The sequence below is a fragment of the Protopterus annectens genome, chromosome 12.part0 (genome assembly GCF_019279795.1).
Source record: "Protopterus annectens isolate FY-2018-M chromosome 12.part0, PAN1.0, whole genome shotgun sequence".
Lineage (NCBI taxonomy): Eukaryota > Metazoa > Chordata > Ceratodontiformes > Protopteridae > Protopterus > Protopterus annectens.
In genome coordinates this window covers 940,685,827-940,713,709 of record NC_056746.1, presented here as the reverse complement: position 1 = coordinate 940,713,709, position 27,883 = coordinate 940,685,827, and the positions used below count along the sequence as shown (strand labels likewise).

General features: G+C 41.3%; 1 protein-coding gene across 1 annotated transcript in view; it reads right to left on the bottom strand.

The window, feature by feature from the left end:
- LOC122816231 (piezo-type mechanosensitive ion channel component 2-like) overlaps positions 1-27,883 on the bottom strand; it is a 1,381,906-nt gene that overhangs the window by 582,250 nt on the left and 771,773 nt on the right. The window contains exons 23-25 of the mRNA XM_044088974.1: positions 23,028-23,129; positions 21,562-21,727; positions 2,989-3,232 (exon numbers count right to left, since the gene is read on the bottom strand). Coding sequence (XP_043944909.1) covers positions 2,989-3,232; positions 21,562-21,727; positions 23,028-23,129 — 512 coding nt within the window. The remainder of the gene's footprint in view (positions 1-2,988; positions 3,233-21,561; positions 21,728-23,027; positions 23,130-27,883) is intronic.

Below are 27,883 nucleotides of genomic sequence, written 5' to 3'. Positions count from 1 at the left end.
ACGAAGAAATCAGGACATAAGAGCAGAACCCAAAGTAGCTCCAGTTGCAGAAAAGATCAAAGAGAACAGATTACAGTGGTTTGGGCACATGTGTAGAAAAGCAGAAGACAATCTAGTGAGGAAGATTTGGGTCAGACAGGAAGACGGTAAGAGGAAGCGAGGACGTCCAGCAAAGAGGTGGATGGATTGTGTGAAAGAAGATTTGCACCAGTCAGGCATGAGTGTTGAAGAAGGCAGGAGTGTGGCACTGAATCGAGAGAGTTGGCAACAGTTAACATGATACCCTGACCCCATGTAGAAAAAATGGGAAAAAGGCGGCTGATGATGATAAAAATGGAAGTGAAAATCCATATGGGCACAGGAAGGCCATACAAACTCTGCACAGAAGCTATTTCAATTGGGAGCCAGACTGGAGAACCAAGTGTTGTGAGCTTACAATACTACCACCTGTATCACTGTGCCACCCCGCTGGTTATAATATTACATTAAAAGTACAGAAACAGACAGAAGAGCAGATTGGTCATTACGATCCAATGAATAAAAACTCCTGTCTGTCCACAAACCTATCAAATCTGCTGGACATTGTTTGTGCTCGTACCATGATGCTAAGGCCTGGAATTCCTTATCTCTATCCATGATGTCAATACCCTTCCTCCCATCTTCAAAACCATTCTGCAAGACTTCCTAGCCAAAAGCTGGCTCTGTTCTTTCTCAACACCAGCATAAACTATATTGCTAAATGTGAAAACATACTTACTCATACCTTACTCCCCCTTCTTCACTCACTTCCTTTACCTTTATAACTTCCTCTATCTGACTTTCTCTCTAAATATACCATAAGCCTGCTTTTCTCTTACTTTGTATTGCAATTCCTGTTTGTATTATACTAACTTAACCTTTAATTTTGATACAAACTGTCTAAAATTTCTGTAGCAATTAAATTATTGTCATATAACTTCTATTTATTCTTAACTAATGTTTTCATATTATGTCTAATTTTGTATAATTATTTAAACTGTATTTGTTTTTAGTATTATTTGGTGTTTAAAATGTTTTTTTTTTAAATACATTGGAGCTTTTCTCCCTGGGCCTCCACTGAAAATGGGCTCCTAACCAATCAGACCAATCAAATGTCAATAAATAAATAAATGCAAAACGATGAGTAAATAATTATTCATTTTATTTTATTATCACTGGTCCTGACAAATTAAAAGTATTATACTCTGAAGACATGGCAAAGCAGTTTCAGAAACTGACTGCTGTATCACTTCATAAGTCTACATCTGTTTGCTAAAGAGATCACTGATTTTTTTTGCCTCCATACTATATCTCAATTTTTTGGAATAGTACAGCATACCAAAATGAAATTTAATTAACTCTTTTGCTTTGCCACCAAGATGTTGAAAATGGGATTTGTCAAGTGCACCATCCTGGAAAACTTCTGATTTTAAAAACTGTGTTTCTGATGACCCAGGTTTGATTAGCTGTGTGGGTACTGCTGGACCAGGCAAGATAAGAGAATTGGGTGACTGAGGTCTAACTGTCCTTTGTAAAATTAAGGCCATACACCTCAGCACAATAGCAGCAGTCATTACAGGAGACAAGTAGTCCTGATGCACAGACCTATAATTACCCTGGGAGAAGGGTAGATGCTGGAGGCTGGCAGTTTGTGAGAAAGTGCATACACTGTGTACTTTATCTATGGTGCAATGCATGATTAGATCGATGAGTTATACTTTGGTGCCAAAACTGGTTCCACTACACTTAACAATAATGTAGTTGAGCAATTAGGGTCTATTACATTTTGTCGAATGGCTATTCAGCGAATAGCCATTTGTCAAACACATATTTATCGAAACCGCTCTTCAGTGAACAGCAGATTTTAACTAGGGCACACAAGTGGTTGGCCAACCAAGCAAAAAAAAAAAATTTAAAACCTACCAAGGTGGGGGGTTATGCCCCCCACTCCCCCTAACTAAATATACTAACTTCGAGATCGCACTACAATGGGTAAAAGGGCAAGTTCCAGATGGTGGCTAACCTCTGGTTTGTCCTACTTAAAATCTGCCATTCACTGAAGAGCAGCTTCGATAAATAGGTATTAGACGAATGACTATTCTCTGAATAGCCATTCGACGATATGTCATAGACCCGAGCAATTATCAATACACCGCATTTCTTTTAATGAAAATCAGTGTGCTGAAACTGCAAACCAGTGTATGGCATACCCTGCCTCCACCCATGTGTGGGATTTTGGCCCTGATTTAATACAAACAACTTTAAGGTTGCAGCATATTGGGGCAGGTTACTCTACAATATCCTTTCTAAGAAAATAATTTAGCAAACTGTAACTTTTGGTGTGCTAAATTCAATCTACTGACATTTGATTAACTGAATGCATGAAACCCCAAAATACAATGGCTGACAGTCTTCTTCACCCCCCCCCCCCCACCACCACCACCACTGCCAGGTCTTGCAACCATGTGTTTTACATTAACTCTCTCTCTCTACACACAGAGAAGACAGTCCATCCCAGTGACAGAGGACATAAAGTCTGGAAGCAGCAAAGTACGGGTGGGGGGGGGAGCTGGAGGTGGAATGAACATGGAATGATGGATGACACAGCCATTACTGGAGATTGGTGGGAATTGGGTAAAAAGAAGGGCAAGGAAGGATAAAACATTTTGTTATGAGGTCGTAACCATCTGCTGACCCCCAAATTATGTATAATATTTCTGTGACCTTCTAAAATTGCAAAGTTGGTTTATCAGGTTGAGAGGGGTTGTATGATGTTTTCAAAATCAGGCTTTTTGAAATATTGAAGTCAAGAAAATTCTGTTTTTGATGCCTCAGTGTTTTCAGTATATAAATCAATAATCTGTTTTTCAGTACTCTGTAATAGAACCACACTTTTAAGCTAGTAACTTTAATACCAAATAAACAAAAATGTATTTATAGAGCTAGTTATTAAAGGGTAAGAATACATACAGACAAAATATTCTTCATCGTTATGACAAATATAGTGTAGGCAATCAAATAGTCCCACAGCCTCAATATGTGTTTGACTGGTTTTAAGAAAAGGCTTCCTCCAAACAACATAAAGTAGAAGCACGCCATCAGGTATCCCATGCAGAAAATGTTGATCCGTGTTGTTCCAGTGATAAATATAAGACACAGTACAAACCAAAACAGGTAGCCAAAAACAGCCACTTTAGCCATATCCAAGTAAGACCTACAAAAAAGAAAAATATCAGTTAGCAAGAGCAGTTATTTAAAGTTTACTTTAAATTTACTGTTTTGCTTATAACAATGCATAGTAATACATCTTCTGAGTATGTTTAATTATTGCTCCTAATTATTTCTAGTTACTTATCAGTTTTACATAAACAGTTTTCTTACGATGTGCTTCTGTAGATTGTTGGAAATGTGATACAAATCACTTGGTCTTCAGTGGAAAACAGTACCTTGCATCCTATGTATCTTTTCATTTAACACAATTGAAATAGATATACAAATAATAACTTTCCTTCTATTTCAGAGTAAACCAATTGTCATAATTTATTAATTGCATTTACAATGAACTGCATTTGTGTTATGGTGAATCTTATGTCACCTTTACTTTACTGTTCCAATTGTTCTCTCAAGATACTTTGCTGAGTATATTGAGCCTGCATATAATATACTGATGCTATACTTTACTGAGTTCACACTGTATTTGTGTATTGTCACAGAACTTCACTGACTGTATTCACAGGGTATTTAATGTAATGTCGACACAAAATAATTAACTGTATGAACACTGTAGTTAATATAATTTAGCTAAAACAGACCTGACTATATTCACATTGTATTTAATAAAACTTAGCTTTTCTAAATTGACTGTGGTCACACTGTGCTCACTGTTCTGCCACCATACTCTATTGGCTTACTATCTTGAATATACAGTGGTTATGCTTAGCTGGTACATTATATTGTAGAGAGAAATAGTCTCTTTCTTTTAGTGTATTCTCGCATTTCCCTCAAAGTCTATAAATTCTTCACTGCTAGGCCATTAGATGAAATGTGAAATGGTGCAGTCATTGCATGATAAGTCCCACTCATCTTCATAAAGTTTACAAATTCCATCTGGTAAATCAACATTCAACATCAGGCCCTAGTATTTCTGGAATGCAGTGTGTACTAAAACTTTTATGGTTGCATGCAAAGTAGCAGTATTTATGGCATGCATCTCTGTCCACATTAAATACACATTTCTCAAAACCAGAACCATTTTCCAAGGAACAGACCCACAGTCTCCATAAACAGTCTAGATCATAGCTTCTCATGCCCCTCTGTCTGCACTGGGCATTTTGGAATCTCAGTCTCTTCTTCCCCATTCTATAGCCAGCCTGATAGCGCTAGCTATTTTAAGACACTATAGCAAATGTTTCATGCTTATGGAAAAAAAGAAGTTATGTCTTACCATAACGTTCCATCTGTATTGTTGATTCTCATTCAGTCATTACGCATGGGTATCGGTTCCGAGCTCGGAACCGAGCTGGCCATTTTCCAAGCTTGCGTCAGCTTCAAACTCTCGAGCTAAACTCTTACCCACAATTCCCCTCTTCCTGTTACCTCAGATTGAGTTTGCAAGTTAAAGAAGGTAGAGGCTACCTCTGGTCAAATAACCTAAGAGAACTGGATGGTGAGATCCGCTAGAAACCACAGGAGGTGGAAGGAGGGAGGGTCGTAATGACTGAACAAGGATCAGCAATACAGATGGAATGTTATGGTATGATATAACTTCTTTATCTGGTATTGCTAATCCTCGTTCATTCCTTACGCATGGGACAGAGTCCCCAGCTACCTCTATTCCTGGGAGGCTCTCATGGAAGGACATTCCTGAGCACCACAGAACCGAAAGATGCTCATCCCCTGGAGGCCAAATCCAATTTTTAATGATTGATGAAGGTATGAGGCGTAGCCCAAGTTGCAGCTGTACAGATGTCATGTAAAGAAGCTCTGGCATGGAAGGCAGCAGAAGTTGCCATCGACCTTGTTGAATGAGCTTTCATGGTAGTAGGCAACGAGATATTACGTTGTGTGCAAATAAAGGTCACACAGTCCTTCAACCATCTAGCTAATGTGACCTTAGCAACAGCAGATCCTAATCTAGGTCCAGAAAAGGCCAAAAACAACTGGTCAGATATATGAAAGGGTTTAGTCCTGTTTAAGTAAAAATGGATTTGCCTGTCTATGTCTAGGGTATGTAGGCAATACTCTCCTCTGTTTGAACGATTGTGAAAGAAAACTGGCAATTCAATGGCTTGATTAATGGACATTTCAGAGATCACTTTAGGCAGAAATGACGGATTAGTTCTCAGAGACACTCTATCGCTATGAAAAATCAAGCATGACTCTTGATACATAAAGCTTGAAGTTCAGAAATATGTCTGGCAGAAGCAATAGTGACCAAAAACAAGGTTTTCCATGACAAATACTTGAGGTCGCAAGAAGAGGCTGGATCGAAAGGTGCCATTGTCAGAGCTTGTAGAACTAATGATAAATCCCATGGTTGAATAGGTTCTCTAAAAGGTGGCTTCAGATGATTCACACCTTTTATGAAGGTCTTGAACAATTTATGGGACATAAGAGAGGAATCTTGGACACCCTCATAAAAATTAGAAATTGCAGCCAAATGAACTCTAATGGTAGAGGCCGATAGACCCGATTAAACACGTCGGCCAGGTAGTCTAGTATTATCAACACTGGTGCTGAAAAAGGGTCTAATTGTTTATCTTTCAGCCAACAGGTAAATCTTTTCCACTTGCTCAGATGAGTAATTCTAGTGGAAGACTTATGAGAAGCTATGAGAATATCACGTACTGGTAAAGAAAGATCATTCTGCCTGGCAATCAAGGGAATTGGAGTAGCCACGCCATTAGCTTCAGGCTGTTCAGGTTGGGATGTATCAGGTTCTGTGGGTTTGAGATCAACTCCGGGGTTGGATGTAGAATCCATGGTCGATCTAGTAGGTGGGGCCAAAGGAAGGGGAACCAAATCTGTCGAGGCCAATATGGTGCTATGAGGATCACCTTGCTCTTCAACCGCCGGGCTTTCTTCAGAAACTGGGGAATGAGGGGAAAGGATGGAAATGCATAAAGAAGACCCGAGGGTCAATCGTGGACTAGAGTGCCCCTAGGTGACTGTCCCGGAGGGGGAATCAGGGTGAAGTAGTTGCTGCATTTGTAGTTGGTCAGGGATGCAAAGAGGTCGCAGCAAGGACCGCCCCAGCGGTGGAAGATCTCCGCCGCTATCAAGGGATTCAGGGACCACTTGTGAGGTTGAAGAATGCACCTGCTGAGTCTGTCTGCTATCACGTTGGAACTCCCGGGAATGTGTGTTGCTAGAAGAAAACAGTTGGTAGCCATCGCCCATTGCCATTTCCTCATGGCCTGTCAACAAAGGGGGTAAGATTTGGTTCCACCTTGCTTGTTGATGTACCAGACCACCGCCATGTTATCTGAATCGCAATTGTCCCAGACAGCAGCAGGGGATGGAATGCTTGCAACGCCAGAAGTACCGCCCTCAGCTCTAGAACATTTATATGCAGAAGGGCCTCCAGTTGGAACCAAGTGCCTTGGACTGTCTGTCCCTGACATAGCCCCCCCCCACCCCATCAGGGAGGCGTCCATGGTCACTGTGGCCTTGGGTTGCTGGGGGGAGAAGGAGCGAGACCATTGTGAGAGATTGTGTGTCATCCACCAATTTAAATCCTGTTTGCACCTATGGGTTACTCGAATCATGACTGAAAAAGGATGCAGAAAAGGATACCATTGGGTGAGCAGTAGCCATTGTAGAAGCCTCATGTGAAACCTGGCCAGGGGAACAATGGTGATGGAGGCTGCCATGGAATGCAACAGCTGTAGAACTGAGTGAGCCATGGATTTTTCCTTTGAAAGGATTGGAATTAGTTGTTGCTTTATCCTTAGAATTCTGTGCTCTGGAATAACAGCTCTGCAGTTTTTTTTTTTTTTTATTGTGTCCAAGATAATCCCTATGAATTCTGTCAACTGAGATGGGGTGAGATTGGATTTTTGCCAGTTTATGGTTATGCCTAGCCTTTGAGCAGCGGGGAGAGAGTATGCCAGGGCTTTTTTCAGTAGATGTCTGGTGGGGGTGGAAATGAGTCAGTCGTCTAGGTATGGAAACACCTGGAATCCTTGAAGTTGCAAGTGAGCTGTGACCACTGCCATGCACTTTGTGAACACTCTGGGGGCTGTAGAGAGTCCAAAGGGCAGTACTCTGAACTGGTAGTGAATGGCTCCCGCATGGAAGAGCAGAAATCTTCTTGATGGCCTGTCCACCTTTATGTGGTAGTACGCATCTTGAAGATCTATAGAGCACATCCAATCTTCTTTTTCCAAAAGCGGGAGGATAGACTGTATTGTGACCATCCAGAATTTTTGTACTCTCACAAACTTGTTCAATACACTGAGATCCAAAATTGGTCTCCAGTTCCCGGTTTTCTTTGGCATCAAAAATAGTCTTGAGTAGAATCCGGATCCTATCTGACCTGGAGGGACTATTTGGATGACTCTTTTTCTTAGCAGCTTTTCTATCTCTAGTGCTGCTTCTTCCCTTTGACTGGGTGGAATGTCTGGAAGATTTTTTGAAGGGACGGGACAAAGATCGAAGGGGATATGATAACCTCTGGTTATGATCCTTTGTACCCAAGAATCAGTGGTGATGGTTAGCCAGGCAGAAGGGTACAAGGAGAAACATCCCCCAACCACCTCCAGAGGAAACGAGTTGGGCCGCTCTTCAGGAGCGCTGGTAGGATTGACCAGGGAAAGAATCCCTGGAACCCTGGTTATGCGGTCCCCCTCTGCCCCGAAAGAAGCGTCTTCCCTGTGAGTTTCCCCCTCTGCCTCTGGGGGAGAACTCAGCCTGTGTGTCACGGAAACCATATCTTCCCACTCTTTTGGTTTTGGGAGAAAGCACGTTGAGGGGAAGAATAATGGACCCCTACGGCAGAAAGGGTCTTACCGTCCTGTGCACATCTGGCCAGTGTGCTTTTAACTTTGGGCCCAAACAACGAGGAGGGCTCAATGGGGGCATTAAGAAAAGAAGACTTAAAGGGTTCTGCAAAATTGCACAATCGCATCCAGGCGTGTCGTCTCAAGACCGCAGCTGAAACCGCTGCTCTAGCCGCTCCTTCTGATGCATGAGATATCAGTCGCATAGAGGAGTTAGATATAGATTCAATGGTGGCCAGCTGAGAGGCCACTTTGTCACGGACCTCACCAGACATGGCACCAGCCAAGGTTTCAGAGAGCTCAGAAACCAGATCTCTTTGAAGCCTGGAATGTGCCATATAATTCAGGGACCTGATAGCAAAGGTCGCTGAAGCAAAGGTGCATTTCCCTATCCTGTCCAGGGCCCGGGACTCTTTGTTAGGAGGATGGACAGTCTGGCTTTCTTCTTCTGCCAGATCCTTTTTTGTTGCGGCCGCCACCAGCAAAGCATCCACAGGAAGACCTTTCGACCAATGGGGATCCATAGCAGGAGGGGACAAAATCTTATCTGGCCTCCGGGGAATAGCTTCGATGGTATCAGGAGCCTTCCAAGCATGCTGCACGATGAGCCGGACAAGTTCATCTGCAGGTGGAGTAACCCAGGAGGTAGGGGGCTGGGCGCAAAAAGCCTGCAGAAACACAGATTCCTCAGAGTTAGGATTAGAGGAGTGCCAGTCACCTCTCTGTTTCAGGATTTCGAGGATATCACCAAAGGATACCTCAGAGGGTGACCGAGGGGATCCTTCCCCCTCATCGAAATCTGTGTCTTCGGTGAGGGACTCCTCTGTGGAGTCCATGTGCTTCCTCTTACACAAACTTTTCAGGTGGACTTCATCAGTGGGGGAAGCTGGGGAAGACAACGGAAAGGGGGATTCCTGAGGGAATATGTCCTGCGGCCCATGCACCCAGTGTCCGCTAGATGCAACTTGTGAAACCAGTGTACCAGAGGAGGGTGGAGGTATAGACAGTCCGGTATCGCCAGCAGTAGCGAAAGCCTTCTCCATCAGTTGGAAGGTTGGTCCACCCGGAGAGGAGTGTATGTCTAGGACCGGGGGCACTCCTCCCCTAAGTGGCTCAGCCTGCCAACCCGGAGTCCCTGGATGGCTGTGGAGCAGCAAGCTATGCGTGTCACAGCTGATATCCTGGGTCGTAGAAAAACTTTCCTGCCACAAAAGCAACTGCGGTTCCTTAGAGAGATCCATAAAGGGAACCGCAGAAGGGGAAGACTGTGCTATATCCATGGACTTCAAAGGCAATGAAGGAGGAGAATAAGAAGGTGTCTTTGGAGATGGGCGATCACCTCCCAAGGAAGGATAGTTCCTGAGGGATGGAATACCTCTGGCCAAGAATGCCTGGTCCACAAGATGCAACACATCATGTTCGGAAAAGCTTCTAGTGGACCTCATAGAGACTGAGGGAGAAACAGGCCTGTCCACAAAAGAGGCAGCCTCGGTGCCCATCTCATCTGACCACACCGAGGACAACTGTGCCGAGAAAGAGTGGACTACTGTTGTCTCCAACGAGGAAGTCATCGGTGCCGAGGTCATTGTCTGCACCAACACAAGGATCGGTGCCGAAGTGGTGAGAGTCGGTGCTGAAGCTGGAACCGACAAAACTGGAGACAACAATAAAGGCCTCGGTTCCGAGGAAGATCTCGGAGCAGACACGATCAAGGTCTGCGCCGACCGAATGGTCGGTGCCGATACAGTGGTAATGGTCTGAACCGAGGAGCCCCTTGGTGCCGATATATAGAAGGCTGCAGGAGAGGATGGAGCCAAAATCACTAATGGAGCTGAAGGCCTTGGTGCCAAAGGTCTAGGCACCGAAAGCACTGGGGATGACGGAGAGAACTCCGGAGCCGAAAATGTTGCCTTTTTAGGTTTTGGTTGGCGAGAGTCCCCAGCCGGGGACAAAGGCAAGGATTTAGCCTTAGTAGAAACATTCATTTTCTTATGGGCTTTAGGAGGGGTTGAGACCTCTGACCCAGAAATAGCCTCTGCAAAGGGAGATTTTAGAAGTCCCTTCAGTATCAGCTTGTTTTTCCTTTCTAACAAAGTTCTATTAGAAAAGTTCTCACAAATAGCACAGGGTGGTTCAACAGATAAATGGGAAACTCACAAACAATAAACACACAGAGTGTGCATCAGAAGTAGGCAGCTTGTGTCCACAATCAGAACACCGCTTAAACTCCAGACTACCTTTTTTATCTGCCATATTAATTCATAGAAAAGTACCAACAGTGGTACAAGAGAGTACCCAAAGATATGATAGAGAAAAGTGAAAAAGATTACCAACGATGGTGAAGAGAAAATACCTCGCGGTAAAAGTAGTAAGTAAAAGACAGAAAAACCTGAGTAAATTATGAACGCTAGCTGCGATAGGGTAAGAGACAATAAAAAAATCAACTTTTCTGACAGAAAAGTAATTTGTAAAGCAATTAAACAACAACTGACTGTACTTAGCTCAAGAGAAGTAGCTTTACACGACCAGATGGCAACGCGGCAAATGAAATCTGAGGTAACAGGGAGAGGGGAATTGCGGGTAAGAGTTTAGCTCGAGAGTTTAAAGCTGACGCAAGCTTGGAAAATGACAGGCTCGGTTCCGAACTTGGAACCGATACCCATGCGTAAGGAATGAACGAGGATTAACAATATCAGATCTGTTTTTACCTCAGAATGATTCAGTATGTACAGTGTCTATGCTGTCAGACCATACTTTTAGTAAGCAGGCGGCTTTAGTCTTCCTTGCTTCCTGAGTAAGGTTTCTAAGTCAGGAACTGGATGTGAAGATCTTAGGGTTTTTTCAAACAGCTTTATTTTGTATCAAGCTGGTGGTTTTCATCATAAGCCTTCCTCAGATCGTGTTTACAGTTAAACAATTCTCTTATTTATACAGACAGAAGTTATGCCTAGGAGTAGGTCAATGAATGGATCCAGTGACTGAATTACTTTTGCTTCTGTGTAGTAGTTACTTTGCTTCCCTAGTACCGTCACTGTTCCTTTTTACAATTATTAAGCTCACAGGCCTCTGCCACACCAAGTATATGTTAGAGTAACTTACATACAGTTTACAGGCATTTTTGCAATCATTTACATAATAGCTCCATGTGTTGTGGTATGCTGAATACCAAGGTTAAACTTGAGATCTCTTTGCATAACCTGATTTGATGGGGTTATGTGAGCTCATGTAAATGAGAGCTACAGTTTCCAGTTTTTGTGAGGATATGTTTGGGTTCATAACACTGTAAACTTCATTTGATTCTCAATTAATCCTGCTGCATGAAATTTTGGCTATTACCTTCTCATAAAAGTAAACACAATTATTTGTCTGTGTGCAGTCATGCATGTTTTCATCTGCATAAATTATTCACTAGTAGGAAAAGGGGGGCTGTAACAAACACCTCTGCATCCTACTATCGCACCCATGCAGTGGTGCTGCACTTTGAAGCATATATGCTTCCACACACAGACTGATTCTGGTCACATTTCTATGACACTACTTGGCAAGAACTGAGAGCCCAGTCTGTATACAATGTTTTGTACCTTGACCTCTGCCAGGTAGGGCACCTTTTGGCGTGCCATGGTAGCCTGCACCACTGTCCTCTTCCTAAGATGGGCCAACAGACATTACCCACTTCATGCCCATTTCCCACACACAGTATTTTAGAAATGCCAGGGTCTGATACTGAATGTTGATGTACCAGATGGAATTTGTAAACTTTATGAAGACGAATGTTACTTCTCATGTAATGAATGCACCATTTCACATTTCATCTAACAGCCTAGCAGAGAAGAATGTGTAGACTTTAAAGGAAATGAAAGAATACACTAAAAGAAAGAGAATATTTATTGCTAAAATATAATGTACCAGCTAAGCTTAATCACTGTATATTCAAGATAGTAAACCAGTAGAGTATGGTGACAGAACAGTGAGCACAGTGTGAACACAGTTTAGTATACCTAAATGATATTAAATACAATGTGAACACAGTTAATTTAATACACCTAAACTATACTAAATAAAATGTGAATACAGGCTTTTTTGGCTCCTCCAGTATCTGGGACACCATTTGAACTCGGGTCATCTGGTTGACGGTCAGAACCTCCTCTCTGTTCCATGGAACTGCCACGTTTCAAGACATAATTATTAATCTGAGACATAATTAAAGCTGTGGAGGTAACTTATTTACTTTGCTACTGTTTACTGATGCATTGTCAAAGACATCCAACATCAGTTCTTGACTATGTATGTCCAGGTTTGAAGACTTTTCTGGAATAGGTCTTCTAATCAGTGCATCCACATTGTCACTTGTCTTATGCATTCAAATAAGACAATGAGGCTTGGGTGTTTGTTTAAGTAGTTTATTACACACAAACACATCAGGATGGATGACTGGAACATTAAACTTAAAGAAACTGACTGACTGCTACACTCATACATGCCTTCACTCCAGCTGCTCACTCAAAATGGCCCTCTTGCTTGCATGTGCTCAGTATTTTTATGCCCGTGCCCACTGACTGGAATGGCTCTAAAAGGTACAACACACACTGATCTACACACGTTACCAAATACTTTCTTTATTCTGGGGAAGAGTTTATTCTCATGTTCTCTAGTACACCCATGTGCTGTATTCTTGATGAAACCATTCATGAAACAGGTTTCTTTTCACTGAACAAGGTAATAAGGCTTGTGATCTGAACACTGCTTAAAACCTGACTGTACAAATATTTAGACATTTCTAAAATTATGTTTAAAGTTTCCCTGTCCAAATATGAGCACTGCTGCCCCACAGGAATCAATGTGTGAGACGCAAGTCTCAAAGCTTCTCACGACCAATAGGCATTTTCTGAGACAACATGGCTCCTATGATATAAGGTGAAGTATCATGGGAAAGGCTCAAATCTCCATCAGCTGAGTAATATACATGCACATCAGCAGACTTTTATCTAACTGTTATATTTTTATACCTCTCAACCTCTTAGAGCAAGACTGTACAAAGTCATAAATAAAAGTGGGACAAAGGCCCAAAAATAGGGACAATTTTTAAATATTGCTCTTACAAACCTAGAAAGTTGAAAGAATAACAGGTCTCGAATTAGCATGAATTTTCTGAATGATATGAAGTCTAAAACTCAAACGTCTGTCATTATTTTCTAACTTCAATCTTCAAATAAATAAATAAAAAAATCGGCTTAAAATCAACCAAACTTTATTCACAATAATTCAGTAAGCACTTTCGTCTCTACACTAACAGGATTTCTTCAGACTGAATACACACTATTACAAACTCATTTAAATACTGATTTAACCAATTAATTACAATCACAAGACCAATATGCTTTATGTTTTAACCCCTTTCTTTTCAAGTATGCTACAAAATCTTCCCAGCTATTTAATCCCAGTGGGTAGCATGCATTTAGTTTAACGTGCCACAAGTATTCACGGCAACTTCAATCTTCAATGATTTTCTAGTAGTTTGCCAGAAAACACAACTTTATGAAAAACAGACCAAAAATATTAGGCAAAAATCTGGGCAGTCTGTGAAAATCTGTACAGTTGAGAGGTTTGTGTTTTAAATGTTAATTCTAGTCCTTAGTCTTTATGTTAAACAAAAGATGTAAAGGGTTTACAAGATTGCAAAATTTGCAAAGAACTTACATGCTTCACCTAAAGAAATCTCAATCCCTCCATGCCACATGCTCCAGGGACCTAAACTTCATTACCACAATAAACAGAACATGCTGGAGGGACAGGTTCCTAACCCAGAGACTTCCCATACTCTGGAACAAACTTCCTATTCACGTCAAGCAGAGCACTTCACTGGCCCTCTTTAAGAGAAATCTTGACGAGTGGATGGGCAACAGGAAGTTCATCGTGGGATCACTTCAGTGGCCTTGCTTGACAGGAGCACTGGGAACTAACTTTGGGCGGCATGATGCCAGGGAATCTTCTTGGGCTAGGCTTATATAGGCTCCAGGGCTGTTAGCCTAGTACACACCTATGAACCTATAAGTAAACGCAAATATGCTTTTAGCTCAGTAATGTTTATTAGAAATGACATTTCTACACTTGGTTATACTTTAATCTCTATAAGGCATACATCTTATTCATCTGCTACATGTCCTAATACTGCACACACAAACACACACACACACACACACACACACACACACACACACACACACACACACACACACACACACACACACACACACACACACACACACGCGCACACACACACACACACACACACACACACACACACACACACACACACACACACACACTTGCTTCTTTTAAGATGCAAACCTACATCCTTCAGTTTGTTCAGCACTACATCAACATTTTGCAAATACTTGTCTGCTATAACCCTAGTAACAAGGATATCATCAAAAATAAGGGGCACCATAGAGCACACTTTGTATTATATGGTGCCAACCCTGATTTCATATGGTACCATGGAGCACACTTTGTAATAAATGATGCCAACCCCATTTCATATGGTACCATGGAGCACACTTTGTAATAAATGATGCCAACCCTATTTTCGTGACTTTAGCCGGAGATCTGGAGTGCATCTGAAGTGAAATCCAAGGCACCCACTGCAAACAACTGAAAAATAAGTATATTTAAAGCCTGTATTGCACTTTATTAACTGTATTTATTTGAATTGCTGCTTTATTTTTGCTGATTGTGTCTTCTATTTGTCTGCATTTTATAATTCTGTACTACTGCCTTATACAGTATAGGCTAGATTCAAACTTGTTGAATCTAGACTGTTTGGTATCACTGTGCTCTAAACCAGCCATCTTACATTAAGAGGGCCTCCCTTCACCCTTATGGAAGATGTGTATAGCTCAGGTTCCATCTGAGTCGGGGATTGCTAGAGAAAGGTTCAGTTTGGGGCTTTCCCATTGGTAGTTGGTCTTAAAACTGCTGAATTTTGCCTGTATTTAAGCCTTGCATTTGCATGTAGCTACGCATCGCACAGCAGGGGTTAGCACTGCCCTGTATAGATGCAAATGCCTGGAAACTTACATTTTTCTTTAACATCTGTCAGTAGAGCCCTACCAAGTTCTTTGTTGCTCTGCAGGCAACTCAACTGCACATTTAGAAGCATCGCCAGAGCTCTGCACCCTAAACCATCAACAGATTGAGCCTCTCTGTTATTCCTACATCATAAACTGATCTAACTTACCCACTCTCCAACAGTACTATGGTATAAACTGCCATTATGGATGGTCATTTTTTCACCATCTCTCTGGCCAGCCTGATTGACTTGGGCATCCTGAGGCAATGTAGTAATTTATTTATTTATTTGCAGTTTGTTAACCGGGAAAGTCCATTGTGCCAAAATGAGCCAGTTTTCAATGGAGGCCCGGGGAGAAAAGCTCCATATACAATTATTACAAAGCTAATATCAACAAAGTTAAGTACAATACAGTTTTCAAAACTACTAAAAACACAGTAATATAGAAGACAGAAAAATAACATTTGAACAAAGTGTTGTAACAAAGCATTGAATGAAATTAAAACAAGTATTTGTAATTGCCTCATGAATACTGACAACCACTTAATCCTGAAACAAATACCGTATGTGAGAGATTTATTTATTTATTTTATTTATTTAACATTTGTTGACCGGGAATGTCCGACTAGGTTCCATAGAGCCTGTTTTCAGCGGAGGCTTGGGGAGAAATGCTCCAGATGCATGTCTTTGGAACCCTGGAATTACATTATCAGTTTGGAAACAATCCTCTCATGTAACAGAAAACAAGACATCAAATAGGTTGCCAGCTGACATACTTTACCTCTCACACAAGCTTAGGACACAACACATAAGCCCACACACTTGGAGGTACTTACTAGAAGCCTACCAAAAGCTCAGACCTCCCAAATGCAAATTATCTTCATGCACCTCAACATGTATAGAAACCACTGCACATAACAACACACATATCAGTGTCTCACTAAATAAGCCCTTAAGGCAAAATACCGCAAAACCTAATGTCTTGATAATAGCAGACTCCATAGTGAGACACACAGATGTCCCCCTTACCAAGCTGGACAAGGAGAATGTCACAGTCAGCTGCCTATCAGGTGCCAGAATCTGTCAGATCACGCATGCACTCAGATCACTCAACAACAAGTACCGTTATGATTGTCATAGGCCATGTTGGGTGAATGACTTGAGACATACCTCACTGGAGTATATGAAGAAAGGGATCTACTTCATTTTATCAAATTGCCACAACACTGAAACTAATATCAGCAAGTCTCGTCTCGCTGATTTTAGTTTCAGCGTTGTGTTAACTCATTAAAATGAAGTAGACCCAAAGGGAGACATGACTGAACTCTCCGATTATGTGTCTGAGACAGGTATGACTCTGGCCATAAGCAGCATTCCATCTTCACCCAAGATGATGCCACAATATAAACAAAAAAATATTGACTTCAACAATTGGCTTAGCTTCTGGTGTCATTCTAGGGGGATCCAGTATTTGTTATTCTAGGAAGACATGGTCGACAGGCCATGCCACTTTGCTAGAGATGGTCTGCATCTGTCTCTCCTAAGCTTTCAGATACTTGCCTCCCCCTTAGTGCCTTTTTTTGGCAATATTTCAAAATTTACGAAATAGCAAAATTCACTCGAGACAAACTCAAGATTCTGCTGCTTAATGCTAGGAGTCTAAACATGAAACTGCACTCCCTGGAAGCACTCCTCACCTTAGAAGATGCTGATGTCTGTGTAGTCACTAAACATGGTTCAATGCCACACAGAGCAACCCAGCTGTGCAAGGCTACAATGCCTTCCACACATTCAGACCTCAGAATGAGCATGAAATAACCAAATGCAGTGGTGTATCCATCTTCATTAAAGCCAAGTACACCTCCAGATGGGTCAAAGAGTACGATTCTTAAACTACTCCATGTTCAATTAACTATAGGCAAAACACCCTACCACATCATTGATATCTATATGTCCCCCTCCGTGAACTAAGAAAAGCACAAAGCCTAACTGGACTTCCTGGAGTCACTCGCCGTACAGCCAACACCTTAGTCACGGGAGATTTCAATTATCCCTCCCATCAATTAAGTAACATACATGAGCTCAACCATGCTCACCCAGAGGTTCCTGGACTTTGTCAATGCAAGTTCTGCTTCCCCATAAGGGGCTCTAATGACCTTGACATAATACTCACCAACATGGGTGGTCACTACACTGCCCCCTGTGTGATGCCCTCCCTGGTAAGATCGGACCATAAATCAATCTCATTCGAAGTAGCTATTCGACCTCACACCTTCAAAGGAGCAAAAAAACTAAAGAACTTCTCCAAAGCAAACCACAGCCTACTAAGTGATGATATATTACAGGCAATAATGACTCATATGCACAGAAGTACACAAATGCTCTGTATAATCACCATAGCAACTGTACAGACTCAGCTGTACCTGACCAGATTTAAACCAGGCCCTCCTGAATAAACAAGCTACCTTGGTGGACATCTACTATAAACAGATTGTATAACAAAAGGAAGAAACTGATATCCAAGAACAAGAGGCAACTGCCTCTGCAGAGGAAGAATTCCCTCCACAGATTGAACAAGCAAATCAGAAGTCTTGTAAAGTCCTCTAAAGCTAATTATGAAGCTAAAATAGCATCCACAGCCAAGGACAATCATAAGGCATTCTTTAACTATGTCCAAAATCTAAAAGGGAGCACCCAGCTATGTGCCAAATTGGCAGTAGATGGTAATACTCACACTTTACCGGAGGAAACTGCCAACCTGCTAGCTGACAGATTTGGTACAAACTTCACCCCTATCCCAACCAGCCATAACCCAAACCATACCGGATAACAGTTCTCTACCTTGTATCTCTAGAAATCAAGTCATATCTGCACTCTCCAAGGCATAAACAGCCTCAATGGGACCAGATAACATCCCAGGTTGCTTAATAAGCAATTTAAAACAGGACCTAGCTGACTCACTTGCTGTTCTCTTTAACCATAGCCTGAGAACTGGCTTTGTACCAGCAGAATGGAGAACAGCAACAGTAATCACTTTGCCTAAAAGGGGGCCATCAACTGACCCTGGAAACTATACACCATAAGTCTAACCAGCTTTATGTGCAAAGCCATGGAAAGGATCATCAAGGACCTTATCAACACAGTTTGGCTTCATTAAGGATAGATTATGCTTACTGAACCTGGTAGACTTCTTCGAGAAAGTCAATAAAGCCCTGGATTAAGGTAAGACAGTGCATGCATATCTGGACCTAGCAAAAACCTTTGACACAATCCCCCTCTCTGGTATCATTGAAAAACTCTCCCAGCTAGGTGTTAACTCTTACATCACTAGATGGGTAGTTAATTGGCTCAACAGAACACATACTGTCATAGTTGGTGACTTATCTCTACCAGTAAACCCAACACCAGTGGCCTATTGCAAGCATCTGTATTGGACCCTTTACTATTTGGAACCTATTTCTCAGACGTCCAGCCTAAAGCAGATGGTCTTTGAGTTACTAAGTTCACTGATGATTGTAAACTAGGTGCAACAATTGAGTCCCCCAATGATGTTAACATATTACAGGATTGGCTAACACAAACAAAAGACTGGTGCCACAGACATGGTCTAAAACTAAATGCAAAAATTGCACAATTGTCCCATTTGGCAAAGTGGAATTCCACACTAATTACAATATTGACAGCACTCCTCTACGTTCAGATCCAGTGGTGTAAGACCTGGGAACACAGGTTGACAGCAATCTGAACTTAGGCCGCCAGCTTTCCATGGTGGTAAGGAAAGCTTTCTGCATTGTGTATCTCATTAGTAAAGGCATCACATCCAATTCTCAGGATGTTACAACCATACTTTACTTGACCCTAATCAGACCATTAATAGAGTACAATGCTCCCTTCTGCATGTATCTCACCAGACACTTGCAGCAACTGGAGAGACCACAGAGGGGTTTCTCACTGAGAAGATACAGGGCTTCCAAACCATGACCTACGTGGGTAGACTGAAAGCCTTGTCACTGTACTCTGTATCTTACAGGCTACTGAGAGGTGACTTGTGCCTGGCCTACAGGGCGGTCTCTAATCCCAACCTGATGGACATGCTGCATATCTGCAAATCAAATGGCACTAGAGTCACTTGCTCGAGGGATCTCAACCTTGCCAGTGACATTAACAGAACATGCTGGAGGGACATGTATATTTCCTAGACATTGCCAGTGCTCTGGAAAAAACTTCCAATTCATGTGAAGCAGAGCTCCTCAATGACCCTATTCAAACACAACCTGGACAAATGGATGGGTGACCACAAATTCACCCTGGGGGTGACACCCATATCTATCATGGACAGGGGTGGTCGGTGCTGATCTGTAAAGTATGTTCATCTAACCAAGGACAATTGGGACAACCCAGAATTAACGTAGCTAGGCTCTAGGGAAAATAGCCTAGAATGAAGCTATGAACACATTACTGATGCTCCTGTCACTGTACTGATGGTTTTCCTATAATGTTTGTGACTGATTTCCTCATTCGACTTCTTTGTTACTCCCAGAATGTCATTCAATCATACCCTGCCTTTGAGCTTAGTGTGAAAAAGGTCCACATGGATCAATGCTCATCTGTGGTTAACAAGTACAAATAAAGAAAAATGCTCCATCTGTTTTGACTTTAACAAAGGAATGAGCCCTTTTATTTTCAGTAGATCTCAGCCTGTGACCTACTTTTGTGATTCAGACATATAAATGACACTAAGTGCAGATTTTCTCTCTAAAATTATTTGTACTAAACTTGCATGCAATCTGTGCACTGAGGGCAAGGGACTACAGGTGGATTTATATGTGTAATAAATTAAAAAATGTTATTTGCATAAAGGCCCTTCACAAAATATCTCTGTGTGGGTTTGACACAAAGAGATCAGGTGTGCATCTACAACTAAGCAAATGAATTGTATATACCTAATTAAAGTAGACAGTGTCGTGTGTATTCTTTGCTCAAGAGTATTACAGAGACTATACAGACTAATAGTGGGAAGCTGGCATACAAGAGATTCACTCCAACAAACCCCATCCAAACCTGCTTCAGACAAATTCCTTGTATCTACTCTTCTCAAACAGATTTCATGGGGAGTGTAGTCAAAACAATAATGCTTACTTCAGATAAGCAGAATCCCTTGCATGGCTTCATTTTAATTAGGGAGTATGATAAAATGTAATCTAAACAGTGCCTGCATGTGCCAAAGAAAACTACAGACATAACTTTGATGCACAAAAGAAACCCACATACACAGTAAGTCTAGATAAACAGAATGGAAGGATGTGTAATAGAAATCTACATTATATGTGCATGATAATCATAGCTCTTGTAAAAATAAACAGACACATGACATACCCAAAGACATTCCATTTGTAGGTTGAGTTGAATACTGAGATTCCATAGAAAATTTTTGTTAAAAAAAAAAGAAAAAAAAAGCTGCATGCTTAAGTAAACCTCACAAATGTGGCTGACAAAAGTCATGCATGCGGTCTATACATATGTGACTCAAATGAACAAACACTATGTAGAGGTTAACATTTCTGTATAGTATTTAGTGGAATACTGATCTTATGCACAGAAAGACCCTAAACAGACAGATTCTATGAAGAAATTGTGTGTAAACCAAGTGATCAAATACAGGGAATTCCAGTTATAGGTCAGATAGTCATGTTTAATTTTGCTAAATAAAATAGTGCATGTTTTTAACTTAACTGTACAGATCCTGTGTGTAGACACACAGAACAGAAGAATAAGTCCCTGGCTATGACACAGATAACCTACATTCAGGTAATGGCCAGGGCATGCGATTCACTGGCTAAGGAGGAAAGTGGTGTGCCACTGATTCAGCTCATCCATCCTTAGGAGAAATACGACAGCATAGACTCCAAACAGAGGCCAAATGTGACTGCAAGTGGCAAGAGAGTTTAAGCTGTATTCAAAACAGTGGAATATGTGCATTTATGAAACTGTGTGTAAAGCTGGGTCCAGACCGGTGGTGCTCCGTGCATGTCCAGTGCTACTGTTGTGGATAATGTACAGTTAAATAAGCAGACAAAATAGAAAAGAAAAAACTCAGGGGCTGCCTGAATGATGTTTGATGAGCATCTGAAGGGTGAGGTAGTTACTGGGGAGAAAATAAAAATTTCTATGAAGAAATGTGACCCAAATTAATAGATTCCTACCAGTTCTGCCACAATAACTATCATGAAAACTTGGGACTCTAAAAGACACACTGTGGTAAGTCAGAAAAGAAAAAGCAAAACAGACTATATATGTCTGATACACATATACACAAACATGCTCATACTCACATACACACACACACACACACACACACACACACACACACACACACACACACACACACACACACACACACACTTACAAAGAATGATCACATGCACAAATAATAAACATATTAAGTATAATCTCCAGCAGGCAGTCATCTGTTACCTGCAATGAAGAAAACTGGGTACACTAATGAACTGACTAAGAGATTTGGTATCCAGACTGTGGCTGATTTCAGTGTTGTCTCCAGCCAACAGCCTTATGGCAGCTTTGTTTTCCTCTTCAAACACCTTCATTTGTAAGGAAGCAGCCAAGAGGAGCATATGGTCATCTGTGAAAGGAAAATGTATCAGTTTTAGTCAGTTGCAGGTTAAAACATAACAATGTACGCATAACAACTAAGTAACAGTGCATCACTAAAGTGGCCCTGTAGTGGCAGATGGAGCCACAGTGATGGTGGTAGTGGTATGGCATAAAGTATGTGGGACATAATTTTACAGGTGCTGCAGGAGCTTGTGTGCTGTGTAACCCGAATGAGAAAGTGTCTCCCCTAAAGCCACAGGAGGAGTCAGCATTGTGCAGAAAGTCAATGACTCTGTTAATAAACTAAAGACTGATACAAATTATACTAATTTGTGAGATGGCGAGGAGGATTATACAGACATAAATATGCCACTGTGGAATGACTGAATGAAAAGAGGTAAACGTTGAAAACATAATATTAATCTACCGATGGCTGACATTATACTTGGCTGTTTTGCTGCAAACCTTTTGACAGCATTTTTCGGTAGGCAGCATAATATCCAACAATGAAACACAGGGGCATCCACTGATAATTAGCTAGCTAAAAATGCCAATTGCAACAACCTATTTCAGAGTGCTGAGCTTAAATAAAAGTTTCATGGTACTGTCAGAGGGTTTTAGTATATTCTTTAAAGAACCAAACAAAGGAGCTATAGCCGTCCAAGCAAGTAAATCCAGAATATAGAAATAAGTCTGCTCAAATGGATGGCTTCAAACACTTTAATGTTAAATGTTGAAGAAAGCACATAAAAACATATAGAAATCAAAAGTAAAACAGGAGAGATGAGCGCTTTCGTATCACCAAAGGATGCTCATCTATCCTGTTTTACTTTTGAGTTTTATGTTTTTTATGTGCTTTTTTCAACATTTGACATTAAAGTGTTTGAAGCCGACTGCTTGAGCAGACTTATTTCTATTTTCTGGTTTGGTACATTACTATGAAAGAGCAGGTGCACATGCAGATGAATGCACACATACGCACACACACATACCATCCAGTGCAGGAATTATTAATGTACTGTTGGATACTGCTGAGGTCACATTAAAACAGAGAACAATGGGGGAAAAATGAGTGTTCAAAGGAAAAATCTATCACATAAAGAATACAGTCCAGTTTTATAAATAACAAAACTCACTATGTGTAATCATGCAAAGCATCATGGGAAGTATATGCAGACTCTCTTGAGTAACCAGGAATTGCTGAACATATATGTTTTGTACTAAAAAGGTCATACAACAGACATCATAAGAGCATATATTTATGTTGTTCTGGACCTTTACTGCCTGTACTGTGTGATGCATTATGTGAACACCCTTTTTGTACTTACAGATTATAAAAGTGGGGTTTGGTTTCATGGCAAAATCGGGCAGATACAGCCACTTAATAAGATTAGAGCTCACTGCTGTACTGGAGGATCTCCATGGATAATCTAGTTTGTAAAAACAAAACAAAAAAGAAACTATCATTTTAACAACTGGCTACACTGTGAGGTTTAAGCATGCAATAATTTCATTATTTAAAAAGTATCACCTGACCGTCGTCTATTATTAACTGAATTATAGCTGTACAAGGTTATTTTGTTACCTACAGGATTACAGTGTTACCAACTTCATGGTTAAGCTGAATTAATAAATTACCCAATTTTAGGGTGGAAATAATTACTTGGTTGCACATTGTGATATCAAACTAAGAATGTTTAAATCATATAAAAACATGCACCATACTAGATGTTGCTGCTTAAATTATCTATACCCTTTTCTTGATAATTAACGTTCTATAGCATTTTCTTTCTAATTTTTCAAAAACTCGTTTATGTTAGACAATAGGGTTAGGGTTTTGTTTCTGCTTTTCACAGTTTCTTATCCATTTATGGACTCCAAAACATCAAATATTAAAAGGTATAGAAATGTGTTATACGTTCACATCTGCACAAAACTTAAATCACTATTAATTATGTTACTTGTATGATGCCTGTCCTAAGAATTACACATTCAGTCCCTAATCTGTGCACACACAACACTCACATTGTCTGTACTTGCTGAGGTCTACTGTGTAGGAGATGCTAGAATAAGACCCAGAATTCTGCTCTGCTGCAGTCATACTTTAATGCCACATTCCACCCAGCTGTGTCCCTTGGTTTCAAGGATTCACAAAAAACAGAGGTAATCCAGAGGGCTCGAGTGAAGTCTGGCACCCCATCTGTGAGCCAGAGGGTGACAGGACTAACAAGAAACAGAGTAGAAAGGATTAGTCCAGATAAAATCACTTTAGCTAACATATCTAGGAGACTCTCACTCTCTGATACCCTCCCTGATTCTTGGTTTCAAGGATTGGGAGGACCTGTCACATCATAAGGGAGCCAGCACTTTGCTGTTGTTGCACATTTGAGGGAATGTAGTAGTAGTCAACCTGTAGTGTACTACTGTATTTTATGTGTGCATATGTGAGATAGCAGGAGAGCTCTCTTGAACTCTCCATGTGTACTTAAGGGGATGTGACAGTGCAGAACCAGTGGGGTTCTGTTGTGTTTCATGTCTGCATATGTGGGACTGTAGGAGCCTTCTGTTGTACTTTCTGTCTGCATTTGTGGTGCTATGACAGCTCAAAATTTGTAGTGTGTTGTTCTTTGTATGTGTATTTGTGGTAATGTGACAGTACAAAATTAGTGGTGCGCTGCTATACATGGATGGTTTCGTAATAATACATTTCAAGAAAATGTATTATTACAAAACCATCCACGGTGGTGGTGCTGCGGTAGCGTTGTCGCCTCACAGTAAGACGCTGTCCAGTTCGATTCTCAGCTAGAGCGTCTTCTGCGTGAACACGTGTATGAATGGGCATACCTTAGTTGAAGGTTGTGCGTCAGGGCTGGCAACTCGGCACGTAACCATTAACTGCCAATCATTAGCAGACCGGAGTTCCACTGTGGCGACCCCTAACCGGGAAAAGCCGAAAGACACAACAACAACAAAACCAGTGGCATGCGTCTACCTTTTTTGGAATGTGATATTATCAGACCAATTGTAATAAGTGGTGTGTGTGTGTGTGTGTGTGTGTGTGTGTGTGTGTGTGTGTGTGTGTGTGTGTGTGTGTGTGTGTGTGTGTGTGTGTGTGTGTGTGTGTGTGTGTGTGTGTGTGTGTGTGTGTGAGTGGGCCTATGACATTACACAAGTGTATGTTGTTTCACTTTGTGCACATATATCAGGGTATGCCATTGTATTGATGAAATACGACAATATAGAACCATTGATGCACTATTGTGCTTTGTGTGTTTTTGTGAGAATGTAGCATTATGGAACCAGTAGTGTGCTGTTGTACGTTGTGAGTACTTTTGTAGGAATATAGCAATTTGGAACCAATGATCTGCTGCTGCACTTTATGTGTGCATTTGCGGAAATGTAACATTGTACAACTGCTGTTGTACTTATTGTGTGTATGTGCAGTTGTAGGAATGCAACACTGCAGAAAAAATGATGTACTATTTTACTTTTTGTGTAAGTATTTGTGGGAATGTGACATTGCAGAGCAAGTTGTGTGTCATTTCACTTTCTATACGCATATGTGAGAATATAGTCGTTTCACTTTCTGTACACATATGTGAGAATATAGCAGTATAGAACAGTGGTGTGCCATTGCACTTTGCTCTGCATCTGACAGAATGTGACAGTAGAGAATGAGTGACAACAGTGACATACTACTGCACTTTGTGTGTGCTTTTGTGGGAAGATAGCATCACAGAACCAGCGGTATGCTGTTGTACTTTTTGTGTGCTCATGTGCGAATGCAAAAGTACAGAACCAGATGTGTACTGTTGTGCTTTGTATATGCACTCTAGGAATTATGGTAATAAAGAACCAGTGATGTGCTGTTGTATTGTGTGTGCATTTGTAGGAATGTAGTATGTAGGACCGGTATTTTGCTGTTGTACTTTGTGTGTGCATTTGTAGGAATGCGGTATTAGAGAGCCACGGTGCTGTTGTTGTTTGTGGGGAATGTGAGAATGTGACATTAAAGAACCAAAAGTATGGTTACTAGTGGTGTACAGAAATGTGAGGGTGCTAGGTATGGCATTAGGGAAGGGGATACACAGGTTGAATGTCAAGAGAGCATTAGACCTGTGTCTGCCATGGGACCTCCTTCCAGTGGACTGTGTCTTGTGGACCCCTGGGAAGGTTCCCAGAGGGCATCCTTACAAGGTGCTCAAATCACCTTATCTGGCATCTCTCAGCAAGGATGAGTATGCGGTGTAATCCGAGGTCCTTCCTAATTGCCATGTTCCTGACTATGCTACGGAAAGTAGTCCAAATATTTTGCAATGGAGCATCATTTCTACCACTTGCATCAATGATATCATGCTTTTTGGTCACTTCCCAAAACTCATGAACATAGGTGAAGATGGGAACAAAGACTGATCTGTACATTGCCAACAGTGCCCTATAACTCAGCTCTTGTTTCGCAACCACATTTCTTGTGCAATGCTTGCATTACTGCTACTGTTACGACAATCCACTGGTCAATCTCACAATCCCCTCTACCCTCAATATGGAACAAAATTCCATGACACTTAAATTTCAGCATCTGAGAAATATGTTCCCTCCTCACTTGGAGAGAACAAGCTGCTCCTTCCAAGATAGAAATGTGACTTCTGATTTTGAAGGGTTGATTTTTATCCTAGTCATTTTACATTTGGCCATGAACTGCTTCACTGAGCAGTGGAGATCAGCATTACTTAAATCTAAGAGAACAACGTCATCATCTGCAAGTAACAACAAAGATACAGCCCTCACATCCCTATAATGGATACCTCCCACTCCCAGACCTTGACTGTTACTTGAGATCATTTGCATGAAAAATAACAAAAAGGAAGGGCAACACAACACCCCTTTAGCAGGGTCCTGTACCTGGCATGAATATATCCAGTTTAGTGCCAAGGATACAAATATATATTTTTTCTCCTAATATACATGGACTAAATGACATACAGAGATAACCCTGGGACTCCATGCTATGTGTAGCAATTCGTTCAAGACCTTCCAGGGTACATGGTCATATGCCTTCTGCAAATCTTCACAATTCATGTAGACAGTATTGGAAAACTCCCATGATCCCTCCAATAGCTGCCCAAGGACAAAGAACTGGTCCACTGCTCCATGGCCAGGATGGAACTGGGATTGCAGGCTTGATTACTTTACCACTAAGAGTTCACTGGCCAGTGCTTGGTAGCTGTGTAACCCATGTAGCCAAGATAAGTTCATCCCATGAGAGTTTCATGAAGCCACTCATCACCTAAAAGCCAAAAGATGAGGAGGGTCAGGGGTGCAATTTGAATCAAGTGGCAGGCAGAAGTAGGACTGATTAAGGTGCACGAGACCCTGGCAATGTAAAATGTTTTTGGGGCATGGTATGGCATGGCATGTCACCTCATGGCTGGAAAAGCTGGAGCTTATGCTGGATTTTGGAAAGAACCAGCTAGGTTTAGTTAGGCTTACCTCTCCACAAAGTATGGTTTCTGGAACCAGACGTCCTATGTGGAGATGGTGGTGGTCTCTCTCTTTCTCTCTCTCCTAATATGGAATTTTACCCTCACATATCTAGATCTGTGTAGGGATATGCACAAGCTTCTATCTAAATGCCATTCAGCACTGGAGTTCATGCCAGTAAACTAGAGGGTCATCCTACTACTATTAGGTCTTGCAGTAAGAGAAGCTCTGTTTCTTGCACACATGTACCTAGCAGCTATTTGGAATACAGTGTTTCACAGAGTGCCACTTAAGAATTTTGTAGTTTTACTAGAATACTTTAATGCTGATGTGAACAATGCTGCTAATACAGAGAGGAGAGTGACCAGGAAGAAGGATTTGCCTGATGTGAACCCAAATGATGAACTGTTTTTGGACTTCTGTCCATAACAAATAATATGTCCAAACATGAAGATTCTCATAAGTGTACTATGTACCACATCACCTTGAGCCAAAGCTCAGTGGTTGATTTTGCAGGCAGGTTATCAGACTTGAGGCTGTATAATCTGGGCACTCAAGTAAAGAAAAGTATGACACTGCCACCTGATCACCATTTGGTAGAGAGTTAGGTCATATACCTAGAGGAAGCTAGTCAGAGCCAGCAAACATAAATGTATAGTAAGAGCTCCTGTAAAATAAAAGCACTTAGACAAATTGTCTGGGT